Below are 18,443 nucleotides of genomic sequence, written 5' to 3' on the forward strand. Positions count from 1 at the left end.
TAACAATCTACCATTAGTATGACCTAGACTGCAGAAACTAAGTCGCAAAATCTTAACGAATATCACTGTAAGACCTTGACCAAGATTGTGTATACAAAGGAAAGAATATGCAATCAATAAAATCTTAATATATACATCAGGAAATCACGTAGTACCACCTGAAGCTACAAAGGAGGAAAAGAAAATTATTTTGCACTTGGTTCTTCATTGACATTTAATCTACTCCAACATGGTGATCAAATGGAAGAAGAGCACGCCAATTAGTCTTAATGAAGTATTATTATAGAAAGAAACAGTTGATCACTCAAGTATTTGCTGCAATATTTTGTTAGAAGGACTGGTTTGTGTTGCTTACTTGCAACTTGCTGCTTCTATTTTTAAAATTAAAATTCTACCAAAGCTGTTGTTCTATTTTACCAACAAAAAAAAACAATCTTGACATATAATAGAAACTATATTGCACGTCATGCATACCCTCTCGCAAAAATCAAAGACATTTTAAGGATATATGTGAATATCTTTTGGAAAATATTTTTGGGAGAAAAAGGAATGTGTGGATCAGAGTGGATGCTCATAAATCACGTAATGGTTCTCAAAACATTTTTGAACGGTCAGAAAGAAAGGGTGAGGCACATTACCATGTGCACATATTAATATGTTAAAAGATAAAGTTGGATTTGCACCAAAAGAAGACTTGTCTCTATCAATTTTAAAGTGTACTCCCTTTATCATGTTGTGGCAGTTGCGCAGCAGCAAGAACCCTGAAAACAAAAGAGCCAAGTTTCAGATGTTTATAACATTGTGTTAGTAAACCATATTACGAAACACAGAGCTCACAATAAAAAAAGCACTTGAGAAAATCCAATGGTACAAAATCAAAATGAACTACTTTCCTATGGCTGAGGTTTTCAAGAAAATAAAGCACAATATCGTAACCTATAATGAGGTTTTCAGACGACTTTTTTCCACTGGATAACAAAATAAAAACACCAGATAAAAGCGATATACGTAAATGCCCCCCAAAAAATAAAAAACCAGATGGAAGCGATTTATACACGACCCAACTGAAAAGAAAATACCAAGCCAATTTTTATACAACACAATTCTTGAGTTAACTCCTTATAATTATTGAGTATGTGTTAATCTTTTTCTGGCTACTGTGAAAAAAGAAGCCCTAGCCGATTTTTATCCAGCACAATTCTGGAAGGATCAAATACAACACAATAAATTCTTTAGAAGAAACTCAAATTAGTATTTGATAAAATGCCAAAAAAAAAAGTTAATTATATAAAATGGAGGTTGATCGTCCAAAGAAGGTTGAAATAGTTAGAAACAATTTTTCACCTAGTATGTCACAGTTCCTCTCAACAGAATACTTCAGTCAACTCGTTAAAAAAGATATCAGTGTTGCAGAAACTTGAATTTTCAATTCCAAACCTAAGCAACATTTGCACAGACGTCTCACCAAACATACTGATCTATCACTGTATCCAGTATATAGCAATATTGATGTTAAAAGTAAGTTCTTCTTTATAGCAATATATACATAGAAGAAAAAAACCTAAGGGAAAAAAAGTATGTCAATTGATCGTCAATAGACTTGAAAGCTAGACTCTTAAAATCTATGCCCGGCATACTGCACACATCCTAAAGCTTTATGTAAAGAAAATTACTGATCTTTTTAGATCCACTTTCTAAATGTTGATTACATGGGTTGCTCTACTCTTGACCCAATTAGCAGGTTCTAGTCAAGCAATAAAGCATACTAATTAAGTCTACAATCACGCAACCCACATCACATTAAGATACTCCTAGAGAGATCCTTCCACACCTAAAAAACCTACAATGTAAAACCAATATATGGTTTCTAGATTAGTGATACTACAACATCAAGATCATTTATGCACAACATGGCCTAAACTCAAAACTCGCATCAATGAAATCTCGTCTCAATGTCCCAACAGGGCAGGGCCTAAACTTAAAACTCAAACAAAAATCCCATTTGGCGGATTTTGAAAACTCACATTATCATCCATCAGCAACATATCCAAGATGGTTACTTGACTGGCCCCTTTTAAGTTTAGTTCATTATCCTTTTTTGATATCCAGACTCGAGTTATCCATACCTTCCCTTAATCCATTCGAGGAACTTGATTGAAGGTCTTATAGTTGTTTTTACTTTGGAATACTTTTGGAGTCTGTAAACCCATTATAACTACCTGCATGAGAATGGAAAGGGGTATATAAAGCAAATCATGTGATTAGCATGATGGCAATAACGGTCTGTAACTATCATAATGACAACTAATTTTACTGTTTCTTTACAATTCATGATGAAAAGCAATACAAAAACTTTCATGGGATACAAAAAAAAAAAAAGTTCACATCTGCACAAAAACTATCATTCTAATTTACTATGTAAGAAAAATGAAACTTAGAGCCGTGAGTTTTTCTCGAAACATAATCCACCATAGTTGTACATCCAGTATGACACTATCATTAGCATTAGCATCCATGATTTTTCCATTATATGCACAAACACTACCATTATCAGCAAATCAAAACCACTTGAGCTTTTTAGCAAATGGATTAATTAATTTTGGTGCAAACGGAGCCGTAAGAGCAGTTGAGTTAATCATATCATGAAAAAGGATGATTCCAAAATTGTCATGCCTCTCTAGTGACTTTAGGTATAATAAAAACAAAAAAAAACCCAGTAGAAATACTTACTCCTCCATTAGAAAGAGCAAGATGGATTAACAGATTCCATAAGCCCCGATAGTGGATTACACAGAAACCCCAACAACTTCTTCAAAAACTGATTCTCCTGAATTTTAAAGACAATAATTAACCATCCCTTAAATTAAACCCATATTAACATAATAAAAATTGTAGCAATCAAATCAAACCTAATTTAAGATACCCAAATGAGAAAGAGAGAAAATCCTACCTGGTTTATAATCGAGATGGTCCAAGTATGGGTTTATAATCGAGTTCATTCGATGCGTTTTCTTTTTGATCTATAAATGACAATTATTAGGGAGATATTGATTCCCGTCGATGCGTTTTTAAGCGAATGGCCCATTTGGTTGATTCGTTTTTCATAATTGCAACGTAGTAGTGTTTGAAGAAATTATTAAGAGTATACTCGACAGGGTCGATGACTTTATCACGGAACAATTCATTTCGCACCTCATAAGAATAAGAAGTTCCTAATCCTGCTGCGCGACGCGAATATTCCAAAGCTATTCTAACAGCATCACCACTCAGTTGAAATATTCCCCGTCCGAATCGATCATCAGCCAGAATTTCGTAGAATAAGGGGATTTCTGGATTAGTCCATTGTTCATTGTTCAATGGACTAATAAGGGGATTTCAATGGACTAATAAGGGGATTGTTCAATGGACTAATGGACTAATAAGGGGATTTATGGATTAGAATAAGGGGATTTATGGATTAATCCATTGAAACGATAATCCTCTGATTAGTCCATTGTTCGGAATTAATTAACTCAAGATTGAGTTTGGATGGATAATCAGAATCAGAAGGAAGAGAAAGTGAATAACCTCTTATGTCAAATTCTTTCTTCAGTTTAGTGAATTCTATCTCCATATTTTTACCAGCTGGAACCATTGTAAAAATGGGAATGACGGATTTGTAAGTAAAAAAAAATGGTTAATTTTGATCAATGGGAATGACGGGTTTATAAATAAAAAAAATGGTTAATTTTGATCAAGATCAAATCAGTGAGATTATGATCAAATTGGTGAAATTAAGATTAAGCTACAAGGAAAAGAGAGGGAGACACAGAGAATTATAAAGGAGATGGGGAAAAGGTAATGGATTGTAAAAAAGATGATGGTACGAAAAAAGAAAGTTGCAGTAACAGATGAAAAGAAAGAAGAAGTAAAAAGAAGAAAGAAGAAGATGAAGGAAGATATATAAGAGTAAGAAAATTTACTCTCATTTTCCGAGATTTATCTCATTTAATGCGAAGGATGAACAGATAAAAATAAGCGGTTATAAGGACGTGTCAGATAACGAGTGGTCAAGAAGACACGCGTAAATTAAGAAAGCTCTAATCCGAAGGTGTATCGGCAAAAAAAAAATGAAAAGATGAGCATGTGTGATATTATAGGATGACGATTTCTCATATCGCTCACTTTATAGAGAGAGCGGCACGAGAAGAGGCAAAATGTAGGAATGAAATATCGCACATTCGTTATGTATGCGAAATAACAACCATCTAGTATAAGCGAAGACTATCGCACATAGTAAAATTGAGATGTCGTATTTGGTGATGTCAGCACAGTCGCGAGTAAAGTGTGATGAATTTTGCGAAGTGTAAAATGTGCGAAGTTGAACAAATGTACATGAGCGATTGTAACGCACACTGATTCCGAAAATAGGGGATCTATTAGCTGTCATCCACAATGTAATATCCTATATAAAGGGAAGGGATATCATGTAATAGGGGAGATTTTTTAGAGTGTGTAGACAAGAAATTAGGAGAGAAAATTTATTTGGAGAGCAAGTTAGGTATTTGTATTATCTTGTATCCAACTTGAGATTTTAATGAATAAAAAAATAATTTTCACCATGATTTCTTAGAGTATTATTTAGATTCTTGTATGGGTATGGTTGTAAGACTTCCTGCAACTACATATCAAATGAAGTGACAAGTTGTTCTAGCATTGAATTCATAGTAGCAATTAAGCAAAACCTGTCTTAAGAATTTAAACGAGAGATGCAAAAATTGTACGTGAATGTGAAGCTTCCAGTTCCAGTAATCGTTTAAGCAAATTCACATTGTTCCTTGGATCCAACAAAGAACTTTGAATTTACTTTGTATATGATCGATCTATATATAATGGATAAGATGACCCAACAAAACCGTTAAAGTTTTCTGGCATGTTGTATGTCATGCTGAGTTGTTGTAAACAGCCGGTCGATGGCCCATAACTAAATGTATTATGTACTAATCTCAATCCTCATCTTGTATAGTGAAGTTATTAACACATTAGCTTATATGATCTAAGTTTCTAAGTCTAAGCTAAGGAATTACCACACAACTGATTAAGTCATTCAACTTATGATTAACCTTATTGATTCAGTAACTGCATGTGACGAGAATACACGGAACTAGTGCTCATCCAAAAAGCCTAAACCATAATCAAAACTCAATGGAACTGTGAAAGAAGAAACAACAATAATAATCGAATCAATTATCGTAATGAAACTAATATACTTACGTGAGTTTATGAACCCTAAAACGTTTTTTTTTTCTATTCTTGAAGCACCCTAAAACGGTTTCTTGTTTCCTTTTGATTTTCCTTTCAGTTTTATTAACTCTTTATCCGGAGCCGGTCCCTTAAAAAAATTCGTTTTTTACACTCTATTATTATTAAAAGTAGAATTTTTTTTGTGGCCCCTCTAATTTGTGGCCACAAACGAGGCTTTCCTTTAACTAGAGGGCCGGCCCTGGTAAAATGTAGGAGTAAAATACCGCACACCTATTAGATATGTGAAATAATGATCGTCAGGACTGAGCGAAGACAATCACATGTGGTGTACCCAAAATGACGCATCAGATAACGTCAGTTTAGTCACGAGAAAAGTGTGAAGAGCTATTCGATGTTATAGAGCACGTGCGAAAAGAGTCAATGTAAACGTGCGTTAATGACGCACGCCAGATCCGAAAATAAGGGCTTTAATAGCTGTCATCCACTACGTAAACCCCTATATAAGGGATCGAGCGACCTTGTATGAGGGGATTTTTTGGAGAGTTTAGACAAAAAAATTAGGAGAGAGAGATAAAGATTGTTTGTTCTCCAAATTAAAGTTTTCTTGTTGTTTTATATCCAAATTAAAGATCCAATGAATGTTGTTATGAATTTTATGATGATTACTTGAGTTCTTTTATAGATTTCATTAAGGGTGTAGTTGTAGGATTTCCTGCAACTACATCATCCTTGTTGTGACTGAACAAAACTAACAAATTATGAACTGAACTGAAGCTAGTGAATATGACCGAACTCGGGATGTTAGTAAATTCTTACAATTTAATGAATGTTGTTTCAGGTTGTTTCTTGAGTTCAAGACAGAGTTTGTTTCCATTTGTCATTTATATTTGCAAGTTTAAGTGTAAGGCGTCATGGCTGGACTTTTGGATATCCATGTACCAGAGCTAAGATGCATGGCATCCAATAGCTTTGATTATCATTTTTATTAAACACTTAGACGGAAAGGATTAGTTAACGCTGTACCAATAGCTTTCAGTGAGGTGAATCACCAGGTACACGTACAGGGTTTGTTTTCGCAAAATCATGAATTCTACCATACATGCAATCCAAGAGGCGGGCGGAAGCTAGGTTCTATGTACATATAGGCAGAGAGAGGGTTGTAGAAGATATATTCTTACACTTTAGTTACACTAAGTCTGTTTGCAACTGTTAACGTCTGTACTCTTGTCCATGACAGCGGTATCTTGAATAACGGCTAACCTCCTCGTCTATGTCTCTCATTCCTCAAGTGCAGACAGGTAATTGGGAAATCTTTTGCATTAACTAATCATTTCTGTTTATTTGTTTTTTCCCAACTCTTATATAATAATGATAATAAAACTCTTCCTTTTAAACACTATTGTGAGATTCTTCTCTTTTTGACTTCAGTCTTTCTATTTATATATGGATCGCAACTGCTAGCTACTAGTCTAATTTCAAAGCCGCCATGAAAAAAGAAGAGCCTGTAACCCCGTTTGGGAGGGTGTTCCTGCAGGAAGAAGGGAACCATGTTATCAATTGTGCAATGAGTTTCAAAAACCCAGTCAGTATAGAATCCGTTAAAGCCGAATTCAAAAACTCCATTTTTGTTCAACACCCAAGATTTCACAGTGTGGTAAGAAACAAGAATAATGGTGAAGAATATTGGAAAAGAGGTGATGTAAATCTAGACAAACACATATTTCTCGTGCAAGACATCGACCATGGTGATTCGTGGACATCCAACACTCCTAACAATGACGAGATCGTGAATGCATATTTGGCAGATCTTGCTGTTTCATCTCCTCTCAGCATTGATAAACCATTATGGGAATTGCATGTATTGAAGGATCAAAATTGTCTAGTATTGAGAGTCAATCATTCTTTAGGTGATGGGGTATCTGTAATATCTTTAGTTTTAGCTATGTGTAGGAAAGTTGACCAGCCTGATCAATTACCCAGCATCCCTAAAAACAACAAGAAAAGTAGTAATAGTAGGATCAATATGTGTAAGATGACCCGGAGATTGGTAATGCAGATATGGTTAACTATTGTTTATGTAATGAGTTTCTTACTTAGAGTTTTGTATTTGAAAGATGCTAAATGCAAGATTAGGGGTGGGAATGGTGTTGAACTATGGCCTAGGAAGCTTGCTACTGCTAAGTTCAAGCTAGACGACATGAAATCTGTCAAGAATGCTGTCCTTAACGCTGTTAGTATCGTTCATCTCTCTTTGTCTCCATCTTTTAGTGTGTTTTCTTTCAGTCCTGTCTCCTATATTTGTTTGATAATATCAGATCCCTTAAAGTATTTGTTTATTGCACAATTAATCGATATTGTTCACTGTAAGTTTTCACGGTGTTTATAAAATTTATTCGGCAGACCATCAATGACGTTCTTTCGGAGTGATCACATCTGGATTATCGCGATACTTGGATTACCATCAAACCTCGGACTCAAGTAACTATCAAATTTGTTTCCGTTCATAAAGCTAATAACACCTCAGACTCGAGCAATTAATTAGTGTTGATCTTAGCTAATTCTCAAAGCATTTTTTGTTTAGAACCGAAAGAGGGACTTCAAATATCTGGAGTGTCAATGGTTAACCTTAGAGAACAGCATGGATTGCAGGTTCTTTCTTATTGCATAATTCAAGCTGACCTATATAGCGTAGTAGACTAGCAGCGGACTTCCTTTTAAAGAAGATGCACCGCACAAGATGTTAGCAACATCGCATTTATGCATCTTTTTTAAAAGGTCGTCTCCTCGCATTTCTCATCAACACGGGAAACATACTATTATGATTTACTTTTGCAGGATATGGCAAATTTGGTGAAGAGCATTTCGGTGTCAAGTTGGTGGGGTAACAAATTTGGATACATTTTATTCCCAATTTATCCCCATAAAAGAGTTGGTAACGATCCACTTCAATATGTCAAGAACGCCAAAGAAATGCTTGACAAGAAGAAACTATCTTTCGAAGCTCCTATCACTTATGCTATTACTAAATCAGTAATGTTACTTTTGGGTCCCAGGGTACGTAATAAACTATTAATCATCAAGATTTATACATATAATTTGAAGAATTGATCAGATTTTGATCGATATTGTATCAACCTGAAATTTCTATTTTTATTGTGTTTTGCAGGCCACGTTTTTGTTTATCAACAGGGGTGTTTGTAATACAAGTTTTATGATATCGAATGTCGTTGGTCCACAAGAAGAGATTATGTTCGGAGGAAATCCAATAACTTCATTACGAGCAACTTCGTCAAGTTTACCCCATGTAAGCCGTTTTTTTCCTTTTCAATGATTTGTTGCTGTTCCTGTGCTAGCTGTCTCTGGGTTCATGGATGATTCTAATTAATTAAATTGCATGCAGGCACTCACAATGGATATATAAGTTACTTTGGAAAAGCAGAAATGAATATTCTTGTGGCTAGAGACATTATACCAGACCCTCAATTCCTCGCCAAGTGTTTTGAAGATGCATTGCTTGAAATGAAGGACGCTTCTACTGCTGCTTCTGTTAAGACATGATCAAAAATTCGATTTAAGTACCGGTTCTCCTCTCTCTAAAACTATTCGATTTAAGTGTATATCTATTTTGGTTAACAAGACTGCTAAAGGGGATACCATTGCTAACAGGGGATACTAATTCATACAAGACCAAAAAAAAATTGATCATTGGATTTTTGGATTGGTATCCCCTATGGTATTCGCGTTATTTTATATTAATTTACTTGTATTAATAATTTCTCTCGAGCAAATGAGAATATTTCATGTCTGTTCACACCGTTAACCGTTGAATTGAATTTCGTTTAAGGGAGTTCATACTTTTATAGAACGTACCTATCATGGATGCCTCGACGCAAGCACCAATGATGATAAAAAAAAATGACAGTGAAAAAGCTAAGAACTTAGTAAAGGGTTTCTTCTACACTTCCTGCCATTGCATTTGTGACATTTCATTATGAAGATTTCAGGTCGTTTTTGGTCTTAATGTCAAAGTTTGGGTTCCAGTGAAAAATTTAGAATTACAAGGGACACAAGAAGTATTATGGTCCAACTTTGTGGGTCATGTAACAATTGCGCTGTACAGTGGTAGATTTTCGGATGCAAAATCTAGTCACAGGGAATATTTTAGGTCATTGGGGCAGAATTTTAGTTGCAGTAAATTATTTTGGGTCACGCAAATCGTAGGTATAGCCAATTCTTTTACGTAGGTCACTGACCCACTGCAAATTCTAGGCAACAATGCATTTTTCAGGTCATACGACCAATTATGGACGCAAATTATTTTATAGGCGACGTGATCACATTTTGTGCCATCGACAATCTTTTAGATCCTAGAACAACATTCTTTCCACAAATATTTTGATTGATATATGTTAAATTCCAACTTAGCATGGCGGCTGATGGGGATACCAGTTTATTGTGGAGGGTACAAAATCAGGATACCAGTTTATTGTGAAAGGTACAAAACGTATTTTTCCGTTTTGAATTTTTATACCCTCCTGGTGAACTGGTACTCCATTGTTTTTGTACCCTCCTGATGAACCGGTACTCCATTGTTTTTATTAACAGTGTGTTGGTAATCTACGGTAGCAACAAAGAAAAATCAAGATTCTATATTATGTTACATTGAAAGGTTGCAATTTTGTGTGCCTTGAGCCTCGTAGTTTCGGACATTGTCATATTGGGTAATTTCCTTGCAATATCAGTACCGATGGACACTACTTTTCAAAGGAAATAATGAGAAGGAAAAGTCAAATTTATTGGATAGGTCATCTGACTATTCAATCCCCGCGTTAAGCATCCAACTTAAATTCGTATCCTACCTCATCTTCTTGTATATATAAGGCTCCACTTCACTCCATCTGTATTAACAAAACTTATCTCTTTCAGAATTTCAATTTAAAATTCTAATAATAATATCATCAAGAATCTTATTCTTCTTTGCCGTGTCTTCTTCATTCATCTCCATCTAACAACTCTTCTTTATCTCTATCTAGTTAGCAAGACTGGTACAGTCATGAACATGGAACGAGTAGATAAATCCATGGGATTTTTTGGTATCTTTAAAGAAGCTTACAATCTTACAGCCTCAAAAACAAAAATATTTTCACAAATCTTTCTAGCTATACTTCTCCCTTTAACCATCATTTTGCTGTCTCAATACCTAGCTTCATACTACATCCTAACCGATGCGTACCAAACAAATGATGGTGAAACATCCAGATGGATTCTTTATGCAGTGACCAATTTCCTGTGTCTGATCTTCATTCTCTGTTTATACCTCTTCTCAAGTGCTACTATATCTTACGTTGTCGCTTCTCACTATACTTCTAAAGATATCACCTTCAAGAAGGCCATTACGGCGTTCCCTAAGGTTTGGGGTAGACTTGTGGTCACCTTTTTGTGGTGGTTCCTCGTCTTTGTTATATGTTCCACTGCTGCATTTTTTTTGTATGTTTGGTTTTGGGCCACTCATGATGGAGACGAAAGAAAAATTCCAAGAACAAAAAACGCTATTGTTATTAGTAGTATATCAATACCTTACTGTAGCGGATTACTTTACATGACTCTTGTTTGGAGCACAGCAACAGTAATATCGGTGCTGGAAAAAGATTATGGTAGAAAAGCCATGATAAAGAGTATAAAATTGATATGGGGCAAGACACTGGCTTCATTTGCCGTCTGTTTGGTGCTTGGAATTGCTATTACTGGTATAGTTTACCCCTTCGATCAGTTCGTGGTTATTGGAAAGATATCGAGTTTAACAGGTAGGATATTTATAGGAATCACTTGTTATTTGTTGATGATTGTTCTCCTTCACTTTAGTCTTGTCATCCAGGCGATTATCTACTTCGTCTGCAAATCTTACCACAATGAAGACATAGCGAATGTTGCTCAACACCTTGAAGGAGTCCCTAATGCTCATATAGTTAGGGGGAAAGATGTTCAATTAGAGCCTCCCGCATTGGTTTGATATTCTGTGTCAAATTATGTAACATGTTCTTTAATTTTTTAGAGTTATTTGTATTTTGGTTGTGTTGTAAGCTATTACCAATTGGTTAATACTACCTTAATTTTTCTGTAATCCACAAAACGAAAATCTATATGTGTCAACTGTGATGGTTTCGACTAAATTTTGTTTAAAATTCTTTCCTAAAGCGATTTATACTTTGTCCATATCAAAAAAAACAGTCTATAGACAGCTGCCCAAGTTGCCTAACTCTGTCACGCAAGAAACTGCTAGAGAAAGCGATAATATCCAATCTATGAAAATCTGAGCAGTTTCTGTGGTTGTAGGAGATAGTTTATTTCCCCATTGGAGTTCTCCTGTCAAAAATATAGACAAAAATGGGAGAGACAAAGATACATAGCTTTGTGACTCTGAGAATGCTTAAGAATTGATATTTGCAATGCCCTAAATTGCATAGTAATGAGGTATCATTCATTTACAATCCCTTCTTTGAAGGAAAAGTACAGAGTTTAAGGATGTGAAAAGTTTGTTGCTCCAAAACAATGTTCACAAACGACAAATAAACCCCTTTTGCCAAATTTGTTGGAGGTGAAAATATCTTCTTTCCTTTGGTCAACAACAAATTAAATCCGTGTCAAGGCGCCAAATTCATTGCCGGTACGTAACAGTTGATCTTGATTTCGCTCACTAATGAGCCAGAGTTATTGCTTGAAACAATTGGTTAAAAGACTTGAAAGCAAATAGGATAAGCTTTACACGATTTGCAAATGAATGGCTAAGGTTCGCAATTGAAAACAAAAATCAAAAACCCTCAAACGCCCCACTTGACTTGCATGTGGCTCCAAGAATTAAGTGCCGTATGCCCCTTATATTACTGTTTCTTTGTCTTCGGTTCCCAATTCGTGTTGATCCAGACTTTCAAATCATAGAACAGATTTTCTTCAACCAAGGAAGATTGATTTATGAGTTTCTCATTCTGTACTATGTAGTTATGGCCTTGAAATTCAAATGTACTTATGTGACATGTAATTTTAGGAAGCAAGTAAAAACCAGTCGTTAAGCTAGACTTGCACGGGGGAGACGAGTACCTAGTTTGCAATTTTACTTAATTGAAAGGTTGCAATTGCACGCTCTTATCATATCTTTGTGGCTTCAGCCTGGTAGACGTCAAATAGTCCTTTTTTTTCCAGATAAATTAGAGGTCAAATTATCTTCTTTTGCTTGGTCTATATAGGTTGCATAGTCAACGTAGCGAAACAGAGTGAGTGAAATTGACTACTGGCTTAATCCTCCGCCTCTCAGCGTAGTTGCAGGAAATCCCACAACTAACACCCCTTATGATATCATGATAATAATTTCTAGATCTAAACGTATTTGATATGAAAATGAAGATAAAAGTGCTAAAATTGTAAAGATGGACACAAAATTTTTTACGTGGTTCTATCATTGTGATCTACATCCATGGTTCTTCACTAGTGATTGTTGGAATTACATGAATATTACATTTAGAATCTCCATTAATGAGTATTTGGAGCTCTTTAGATCTAAATTTTGGGGAAGAACATGATAAAGCAAATAAAGTCTCTCTATACAAAATGTGTCTCTCCAAAATATGTCTCTCCTCTTCTCTCTCTTGCCTTTCTCTTTATATAGGTATTTACATAGTGGATAACAGCTAATATGTAGTGGAGCACAGCTAATAAAACCCCTATTTTCGGATCTGGCGTGCGTTATTCTCGCACACTCATATTGGATCTTCTCGCACATACTCATGCTATGTCTTCTCATGCTCGTGCTACATCTTCTCGCGCTCGTGCTACATCTTCTCACGCTCGTGTGACGTTCTCTCGCGCGCTAAGGAAATGAATGAATCTCGCGCACTAACAAAATGTGTTGTGCGACATTTCCCCCTACATTTTGCCTCTTTTTTCTTGAATATTGCTTGAAGAGCGATCTTTAAAAAAAAAATCTGTTGTTGTAGTTGTTGGAGCGAGACGCGTGATGTTGGAGTAGTCTTTGATCTTTGTTGATGAAGGAACTACGCGAAAGAATACTTTTCTTGAAAAGTACGGACTTGCCTCTATTCTTTTGTGAAGTTCCGAAGCATTGAGAAGTATGAAGTATCATTCCTTGAAAATGTATAAGAAGTATCCGTCAAGCATTGAGAAGTATGAAGTATCATTCCTTGAAAATGTATAAGAAGTATCCGTCCTTGCATGTGAATAAGAAGTATGCGAACAAATCAAATGAAGCTACTACTCCATGTTCTCTGCCTCATGCTATGTTGTAATGCAAATAAGAATTTAGATTGGTATTCAACGGTTCTTTTGTCAAAAAATTTCATTCATGTACGAGTTCAAATCGTTTTTGTTTGTTTTGATTTCCTTTGAATGACTTGTTTCGTCTCATTTGATAAATATCTTCCATGGAAATGATCCTAATGAGGTCTCATGCAGCCTAATATGGTACAAAAAAAAGTCCCATTCAGGCCATTCAGGCATTCAGCAAGTGAAACCATTTGCAGCTATCTTGAATAGCAGACTTTTGCGACTCAAATCAGTGTCAGCCCACTATTTTTGTACAGGCACCCACCAGTGCACCACCATTTATGTGCAGACTAGTTGAAGAACAATCAGAATAATCAATTTGAAAATGAGTGGCTAAGGTTTGCAATTAGAATAATCTAAAGTCCTCGAACACCCTATTTGACTTGTGAGATCCCAGAATTAAGTGTTGTGTGCCCCTTGCATTAATGTTCTTTGTCATGCAGTTCCCGATCCATTGTTGATCCATTAAACGCTTTTTACAATGTTCTGTATTTTTCTTATAAACGTCGTAATTTCCCTCGCATATCAAAAAATTAAGGTCTGTATTGTTTAACCATTGAGTTGTGTATATAAACATGTTTAAGTAATCCTTTAGAAGATTTATCTACATAGCTAGTTTCGATTTCATTGTCATAAACTTATCATTCTATAAACTCATGAATTTGTAAAAATTTGTAAAATCATGAATAGAGAACCAGCAAACAAATCAATGGGATTTTTTGGCATGTATAAGGAAGCCTTCAGGATTACATTCTCTAGGAAAAAGATCTTTGCGCAAATCACGCTATCTGTACTCCTTCCACTGTCAATTATTTTGTTATCTTCAATACAAGTCTCCTACTTCATCGGTTATCCAATCAACGTAAACTCTAGAGGAATTGCTCACTGGGTATTTGAACTTCTTTATGCAATCTTCACTCTCTTTTTCACCCTCTTGTCAACTTCTTGTGTAGTGTATATTGTTGCTTGTATCTATACATCCAGAGATATTACATTCAAGAGAGTGATGGGGGTATTCCCAAAGGTATGGGGCAGACTTATCATTGTGAAGTTAATTTGTCGATAATCAATAATATTTCCTTAGTCTCCAAGGGAGCACGACTTAACGGAGTAAGTCTTGGCAACTAAGTATTCCATATTTAGGAAACCGTAGTATTCCATATTTAGGAAACTGGTGGAAACTTTGTCACCAAGCATTATACTTGACATCCAAGTATTGATCAAGTATATATAGGGGTGAGATCTTTTGAGGAAAGGTATAGAATCGATAATAGAATTGTGAGGGATTCCATCCCATCTCTTGGGGTGGTAATCTTATGAAGAGGTTTCATGATGAGTCTAAGGTTTCTTCTTGAGAATTAAGGAAACACAACGGAGTTGTGCAGGGTCAAGAGAGAAAGGTGAGGCTATCATGATTTTTTCTTGTATCTAGCGTGAGGTTACAAAAAGAAGAGTGTTCTTCAAGGGTTGTATGTAATCACATCAATGGGGTTGTGATGCTAGGTAAGAAGATAGTGGTTGAGCCAAGGTTGTCTTCTATCATGATTGTAATGATAGAGAGACATAAGTGGCTAACACAGGAAGGTGTACTTGTAATGATAGAGAGACATAATCAAAAGGATTTATCATCCAAGTGGACGTAGGCAAGTTGCCGAACCACTATAAATCTCGTGTTGTGGTACGCTTTAATTGTTTACTCTTTTTATGCTTGTTTTCTTTGCTATATCTATATCTTGGACTGTTCGTGTGTATGTTTGATAGAGCACCAGATATAAGTAGTCGACAGCCACCAGGAAGAAACCCCAACAATCGTAACATTTTTGTGGTGTCTTCTCGTTTGGACTATATACACCGGCGTGGCTATTGGATTGCTTCTTTTGTTTTACGTAAGCATCAATGATGACGGTCAAGAGAATGGTAAAGTTCTAATATTTGGTATTTGTCTATTCATCCTTTCATGATCGGATCAGTTTACATGGAGAATGTTTGGAGTGTTGCAATGGTGATCTCAGTATTGGATGAGAATTATGGTAGAAAAGCACTGGAAAAGAGTATTTAACTGATCAAAGGTAAAGTTTGGGTCTCCTCTACTGTTTTTCTTACGCTTCATTTTGCTATGTCTTGTGTTATAATCGCATTCTCATTACTGGTGGTTTACGGGGACATATTGAGTTTAGAGCACAAAATATATGTGGGAATAGCTTGTTCTGTGTTGCTGATGCTTTTGATTCATTTTACTGTTGTAAGCCAGACGATTGTCTACTTTGTTTGTAAATCATATCACAACGAGGATTCGTCCAACGTTGCTAAACACTTAGACGTTGGTTATGCCAATTTGGTTAGCGACGTTCGACTACAAAGAGCTTCGGTTTGATGTGGTTTGTCGGTTAATTTGTGAAAAGAAGCTGTTACGTAAGTTGGTTAATAATAATAATTCACATATTTTCTTGAAACTTTTTTTGTTGAAAAGGTTAAAGTTTTATTGAATGAAAAAAACAAAAATACAGAAAGAAAATTTCACAAAAGAAATGACATTAAAGGAAAACCTTAAAATAAAAAACTACGGCAACAGCCTATCAAGCATCCAAGATGCAGAGAGCCAACAAAATCACTCCCCCGAGACCCTTAGACTTGGTACTTCCTTTTGGCAGGGATTCTCTTGCCATGACCCAATAACTCGTCACTAGTCTCACTATTCTACAACACGTTAGTTTCAGTATTTTAAGTCCCGTAACTATCGACTTGCGGCCATAGATGTTCTCCTTCCCCTCATTCTTTTGTGTGGAATAAATTTATCCTGCCTAAAATTGATTTTTTGAATGTTTTCTGTTCTGAAAGTTGATATATTGAAACAGGCAAAAGATTTTAGGAGGCTAATTCCCCTGTTTGCGGCCCTTATCTCTGTAATTGAACTGAAATATGAGAATTTTCCAACATGGTGATATCCTCATAGTGAATTGGAATTACCTTTTGAACTAAAAACTAAAATCATACTTAAAGCAGAGGAAATATGATATTTGTCTCCATTGTTGTTTGTAGTAACCTTGGTTTCTTTGTTTGTTTTGCTAACACATCTGCGACTTTATTGTAACTCCTATGACTGAAAATAAAACTCAAAAAATGCCCACAAGACTCACTATTTTTTGAGCTTCAATTACTATGGATCGATGTCTACAATGAATAGTGTTTGAGTGTCCTTGAGCGTAATCTAAAACTATTTTGCAATCTCCCTCGAATGTCTAAACCCCATGACTGCTGCCCACTTTGCTGCTTCAAGCAAAGCAAAGCAGGGGAAAGGAAATTAAGACGGCATTTGTCTCCATTGTTGTTTGTAGTAGCTTTGGTTTCTTGCCTGGTTTGCTAACATATCTGCGACTTTATTGCAACTCCAATGACTGAAAATAAAACCCGAAAAATGCCCTCAGGACATCACTATCCTTTGAGCTTCAATTAGTATAGATCGATTTCTCAAATAAATAGTGTTTAAGTGTCCTTGAGATTAATCTAGAACTCCTTTGCAATCTACCTCTAAATGTTTCAAGTCCATATTTGGGATTTTCTTAACAGGTAAAGCATTGTCCTAGGAGGGCGGTTAAACATATGTTCAATTGTTATACTTATTCGATAAAGGGGTTTAATATTCCAGAATGCGTTAATTTTTGGTAGGCATGTAGAGCTCCCAATATATTAACTTCAAATATGTTACTATTTAGTTTTATTCACAAAAATGACACTCAACATATAAGATAGTGTGAGAATAAAAATGTGCAGGGATCCCTCGTCATCAATATAATCCGCAAATAACATATTTATTTGTGGTATAACACTTGGATTGGGGTATACAAGATTTAAAAAATGAAAGATGTGGAAATGGTAATTAGGCTATGACATGGTTTTATACGAGGGGTACAAGACTGTAATTCGTAAATGCACACAAAATTGGGATTCCGAACTTACGAATGATATGAACGGATTCCGATGATATGAACCGATTCGCAATAAATTGAACAGTCCCTTATTTATGCATCTTTTTTTTGTATAAAAGAAAAATGTAAAAAGACCAAAGGTCCCTATTTTTGATAGTTATATGATTTACATTCTATCTATCTATCATGACTTTCCAGTGAGTCACAAGATCTCTAAAAGATTAACCCCCGAACCAATTTCCTATGCTTCCCCGATGAAATATGAATGCTTTAACCTCATTTATGATTACTCCTTCTGGTCTTGGTGGTTTGTTAGCCATCATCCTGCGATTTCTCTCTTCCCAAATTGCTCTGAAAATTGCAAAAATGAGTAATGGCCATTATTTTCCTTCCTCTATGTCTTCCTCTTCTAAATTTCCAGGCTTGAAGTTATGTCTCTATAATGCCTACCTGTATCCATCACACATTATAACCTCCAATGAAATAAGGCCAAATTTTGTGAGAAAACCTGCAGTGCAAGAATAAGTGGGTGACGGTTTCTGGAGCTGAGTTGTAGAAAGTGCACATGGTGTTCTGAATTTGGACATCCCTTCCGACTAAGTTCTAAGATGTAGGAATTGCATTTTGAGCTAGAAGTCACATAAAAGTCTGTGTCTTTGGAGGGACAAACTTAACCCATATGCTCTGGTAAGGAGGAGGTGTAGGAGTAAGAGGTTGTTGGAGGTTTTTCTGATCCATTAGCCAGTTGTAGCAGTTTTTGGTGGAGAAACCACCTGCAAGATTGCACTGAAGATTTTCTTCTTGTTCATTTAAAGTTGGAGGAGATCCTAACCACTCAAACAGCTGCATCATTTCCAGCAATTTTGAGTGATGAAGATTTCTTCTGAGTTTGATGTCCCATGTATTGTTTACCACTAGATTTTGTAATGTAGAATTCTT

At 35.7% G+C, this 18,443-nt stretch overlaps 2 protein-coding genes across 2 annotated transcripts; both read left to right on the plus strand.

The window, feature by feature from the left end:
* The first annotated feature begins 6,730 nt into the window (after positions 1–6,730).
* LOC113290362 (O-acyltransferase WSD1-like) lies at positions 6,731–8,802 on the plus strand. The gene is made up of 4 exons (XM_026539970.1): positions 6,731–7,474; positions 8,080–8,298; positions 8,411–8,537; positions 8,645–8,802. Exons 1-4 carry the CDS (start codon positions 6,731–6,733, stop codon positions 8,800–8,802), a joined length of 1,248 nt encoding a protein of 415 aa, XP_026395755.1.
* A 1,501-nt stretch (positions 8,803–10,303) lies between these two features.
* LOC113290363 lies at positions 10,304–11,254 on the plus strand. The gene has a single exon (XM_026539971.1). It carries the CDS (start codon positions 10,304–10,306, stop codon positions 11,252–11,254), a length of 951 nt encoding a protein of 316 aa, XP_026395756.1.
* The last annotated feature ends 7,189 nt before the right edge of the window (positions 11,255–18,443 follow it).

The sequence above is a fragment of the Papaver somniferum genome, chromosome 6 (genome assembly GCF_003573695.1).
Source record: "Papaver somniferum cultivar HN1 chromosome 6, ASM357369v1, whole genome shotgun sequence".
Classification (NCBI taxonomy): domain Eukaryota; kingdom Viridiplantae; phylum Streptophyta; class Magnoliopsida; order Ranunculales; family Papaveraceae; genus Papaver; species Papaver somniferum.